Source organism: Salvelinus alpinus, chromosome 8 (genome assembly GCF_045679555.1).
Source record: "Salvelinus alpinus chromosome 8, SLU_Salpinus.1, whole genome shotgun sequence".
Lineage (NCBI taxonomy): Eukaryota > Metazoa > Chordata > Actinopteri > Salmoniformes > Salmonidae > Salvelinus > Salvelinus alpinus.
Genome location: NC_092093.1, coordinates 14,865,292 through 14,869,919, shown reverse-complemented (window position 1 = coordinate 14,869,919; position 4,628 = coordinate 14,865,292). Strand labels below are relative to the sequence as shown.

The 4,628-nt window shown below is 45.1% G+C and overlaps 1 protein-coding gene across 1 annotated transcript; it reads left to right on the top strand.

Moving 5' to 3' along the window:
* Positions 1-215: 215 nt before the first annotated feature.
* On the top strand, positions 216-3,643 carry LOC139582595 (actin, alpha cardiac muscle 1-like). The gene is made up of 7 exons (XM_071412732.1): positions 216-305; positions 705-849; positions 1,334-1,658; positions 1,829-1,990; positions 2,112-2,303; positions 2,572-2,753; positions 3,275-3,643. Exons 2-7 carry the CDS (start codon positions 721-723, stop codon positions 3,416-3,418), a joined length of 1,134 nt encoding a protein of 377 aa, XP_071268833.1. The 5' UTR covers positions 216-305; positions 705-720; the 3' UTR covers positions 3,419-3,643.
* Positions 3,644-4,628: the final 985 nt, after the last annotated feature.

Here is a 4,628-nt window from a genome sequence, read left to right as displayed (position 1 = left end):
AAATAACATTATTCTTCATGTCTACTCACTGTGCCGTGTAGAAAATAGAGGGAATACCTCCAGACATCTTCACACCCTCATACTTCACAGCTGTCTGTCCGCGCGGGTCCCCTTCCATACATGGGCGTTCAGGAGTCAACGCGCGAGCCTCAGCGCCCTTCCACTCCACTCATAACAGGGCCTGGCATCCAAATAAGGAGAAAGAGGCTGCCGGGTGTAGAAGTGAGTAGACCTATAAATTGGGTTCTGCCCTCACCACACCACCGCTGCTCATTCAGAGGAAAAGGATACTCGGTACTTATCTGGTGAGTATCTGACAACTTGTCATTCAAATACGGGAAACAGAGAGTTCTATTTACTAGTCTGTTTTCCATCAGGTTCAGACGAAAAAGCGAAATTGATGATGGAATATTAATCTGCAGTTCATTATTATTATTTGATGAATAATACGTTATTTGACATTGTGGTGCTCGCTATAGGGTTTTAAAAGAGATAAATCATTACTCAAAACAAGTTTGTTAGACTTGTGTGGCCTGTGTGCTGTAGCCTATACTGTACAACGTTAGCCTGCCAGTGTTTCCCGGGGCCACAACAAAAATATGTAGGCTACTATTGGGGCTACTCAGGGACCGGAGTTGGGAAACACTGTTGTATATGACCTGTAGCCTATACTACTTAGACTAATGTGCGTTTTATCACAAAAGAAACGCAGCTGACATCATGTGTGACGACGACGAGACTACCGCACTTGTGTGCGACAACGGCTCGGGTCTGGTGAAGGCTGGCTTTGCCGGAGATGACGCACCTCGCGCTGTGTTCCCCTCCATCGTTGGTCGCCCCCGTCATCAGGTAAACTTCACAGCATGAAAATCAAATGAAACATTTATGAGGATACATCATACATCCATCAAACTGGGTGTTTTTCCAGACTTAATTGTCTATACATTATGCATTACCCTTGGTTATCTGCTCACAATTTTATTTTACCTAACCAGGGGTATTCAACTCTTACCCTAAGAGTTCTGGATTTCTGTTCTACCTGATCATGTTTTGCACCCACCCGGTGTCCCAGGTCTAAATCATTCCCTGATTAGAGGGCAACAATGAAAAAAGACAGTGGAACAGGCTTCAAGGTCCAGAGTTGCGTTTGAGGGCACTAGACCATTGAATTGTGAAAGAAAGAAAGACACAAAGGAAGAAAAATAATGAATGAATGAATAAATAAATGAATGAATGAATGTCCTATGCTATTGTAGCTTACAACTATCTGTCCCTGTGTTTGACTTTGAGGAATTGTGTTTTGACTAAGTTTGTTTCCGTTCTTCCCCTGCAGGGTGTGATGGTAGGCATGGGACAGAAGGACTCTTACGTGGGAGACGAAGCCCAGAGCAAGAGAGGTATCCTGACCCTCAAGTACCCCATCGAGCACGGCATCATCACCAACTGGGACGACATGGAGAAGATCTGGCACCACACCTTCTACAACGAGCTGCGTGTGGCCCCTGAGGAGCACCCCACCCTGCTCACTGAGGCCCCCCTCAACCCCAAGGCCAACAGGGAGAAGATGACCCAGATCATGTTTGAGACTTTCAACGTCCCCGCCATGTACGTGGCCATCCAGGCCGTGCTGTCTCTTTACGCCTCCGGTCGTACCACTGGTGAGAAACGAGCAGAGGAGAAATACATTAACATACAATTCAGATCCAGTGCATTATTGTGTCTCATGCAACCTTTCATTACATGAATCGTAGTTTACACCATTAAGATGAACATAAAGCTGTCCTATTCTATTTCCATGGTTTACATAATATTCTGCCTCATGTTCTAGGTATTGTTCTGGACTCTGGTGATGGTGTGACCCACAACGTGCCCATCTATGAGGGTTATGCTCTGCCCCACGCCATCATGCGTCTGGATCTGGCGGGTCGCGACCTCACTGACTACCTGATGAAGATCCTGACAGAGCGTGGCTACTCCTTTGTTACCACTGGTGAGTCCATCATTCCTGAGAATAAACGTATTTGCTATGTTTGATATTGAATGGTACGGTCATAATTCGTTATCCACCTTCTCGACCAAACTGCAAAACTTTGAATCTTCTATTCTAACAGCCGAGCGTGAGATCGTGCGTGACATCAAGGAGAAGCTGTGCTACGTGGCCCTGGACTTTGAGAATGAGATGGCCACTGCTGCCTCCTCCTCCTCTCTGGAGAAGAGCTATGAGTTGCCTGACGGTCAGGTCATCACCATCGGCAACGAGCGTTTCCGCTGCCCTGAGACCCTCTTCCAGCCTTCCTTCATCGGTAGGTATCTTAGAAGCATCGTGCAGCTCACTGTCCAATCAAACCCATTTTTTTTTTACCTCTTTAAGAGACAAGAAAGGATTCCCTGTGTGATCTTATATATCCTTTATAGCAGCTACATAAGCCATTATACCAACTGCTGCCAAACATACTGTGCGTTTATATTGAAGCAATGAGGGAGCTGTCCATTTCAGCACCAGTTAGGCCTACATGGGTGACTTCTCATCCAGAGCATTCGCTTACAACTTGTTCTCTTCTATCTCACCAGGTATGGAGTCTGCTGGTATTCATGAGACCACCTATAACAGCATCATGAAGTGCGACATTGACATCCGTAAGGACCTGTACGCCAACAACGTCCTGTCAGGAGGAACCACCATGTACCCTGGTATTGCTGACCGTATGCAGAAGGAGATCACCGCCCTGGCCCCCAGCACTATGAAGATCAAGGTCAATATTATTCTCACTGAAGTCCACAAACTGAACATCTAAGACCAACCTGACCACAATGTCCGTGTGAGCCTACTAATGACCAATCACAGACTACTAATGACCAATCACAGCCTTCTAATGACCAATCCCAATCACAGCCTTCTAATGACCAATCACAGCCTTCTAATGACCAATCCCAGCTACTAATGACCAATTACAGCCTACTAATGACCAATCACTGCCTACTAATGACCAATCACAGCCTACTAATGACCAATCACTGCCTACTAATGACCAATCACAGCCTTCTAATGACCAATCACTGTCTACTAATGACCAATCACAGCCTTCTAATGACCAATCACAGCCTTCTAATGACCAATCACAGCCTTCTAATAACCAATCACAGTAACACCTATATTCTCCTTATAATGCATTATATGCTAATTTGAACAAATGATGAACTGTATGGTGCATTATAAAGCAGTACATATTGAGAGGACTTTTGCTTATCGGTTTTACTCTTCCCCCTTCTCTAGATCATCGCTCCCCCCGAGCGTAAGTACTCGGTCTGGATCGGCGGCTCCATCCTGGCCTCTCTCTCCACCTTCCAGCAGATGTGGATCAGTAAGCAGGAGTACGATGAGGCAGGCCCCTCCATCGTCCACAGGAAGTGCTTCTAAGCTCCCCACTTGCCCATCGCTCCCCCCAGAGAGGAGGCCACGGATGAAAAATCTGTTTACATTACCTCCGCCTATGGATATGTTGTTTATGACCCATATGCAAGTTTCAACTCCAGACAGGCCTCTGTTTTATGTTTTGTCAATGATGTACAGTTTGTTTACACCCAAGTGCAATATGTAGATATTTATTTGCTTTATAAAAAGACTGGGATCTTGTATAATACCGCACTTTGTCATCTCGTCAATCATCTGCATATTGGTATTTGTTGTATTATAATTATAATGACATACTGTATCTGTTTACTCATAGGCTATCCATTCACAATACAGGTTTAACTAATTCCTGCTAGTGAGATTAGTACGCTACATGTTAAGTCCAGTCACGCACACTGTACAGTACAGGACAATGTGATATGTTAAAAAATAACTACTCGAGGCTGCCCACTAAGTTGTTTCTTTAGGCCCTCTGAGGAAACCCTTTAAAGCGATTACTCAACCGAGATAGATAAACTTGGCTGGGAGTGTATAGGCTAAGGAATTATTGCGGCTTTGAATACAAACAAATGCTTAGGCTACTGTAAGGTAATATATTGTTGCTTTGCCTGACAGACTGCAACATCTGTTTTTATACAGACACCAGTGTAGGATATCATGGTACATCAACAACCGATGCAGGCATGTTTCAATATAGTCTCTCCAGACAGAAGCAGCTTAGACGTTGTAGCCTCCATCATGACAACAATAATAGTCAGAATACAGAATAGGCCTACAGAGAATACAGACCAGACCTATAGTCTCTCTCTCTGTCTCTCTCTCGGCCACTACTCGTTCTGTCACTGTCATGTGGTGGTCTTACAGGCGACAGACATCCCCCGTGATTTGAGCTTATGACCAATCATTTTTATTACATATTAATATGCTACATTCCCGCCTTATATTTGGAGAACAATGAAAGTCAAAAACATGGTGTCTCTTTCTGCCAATCTCCACCAACCTGTCCGCGCGTGACGCAAGGGGAGTATACTTAAAGCAGGATTAGCTCTCCAACAACATTAAACTCAACTGCCCTCCATTCAAGCACCGCGCGACATACCGTCCGGCGCGCACGGTCGAAAATAGGAGGGCTTTCTACTAATCAGCACTCAGGCTCGCGCGAGCAAAAGTGCTTGGGTTGTCGAGTGAGCTTTTAGCAGAGGCGCAGAAGGTAGAA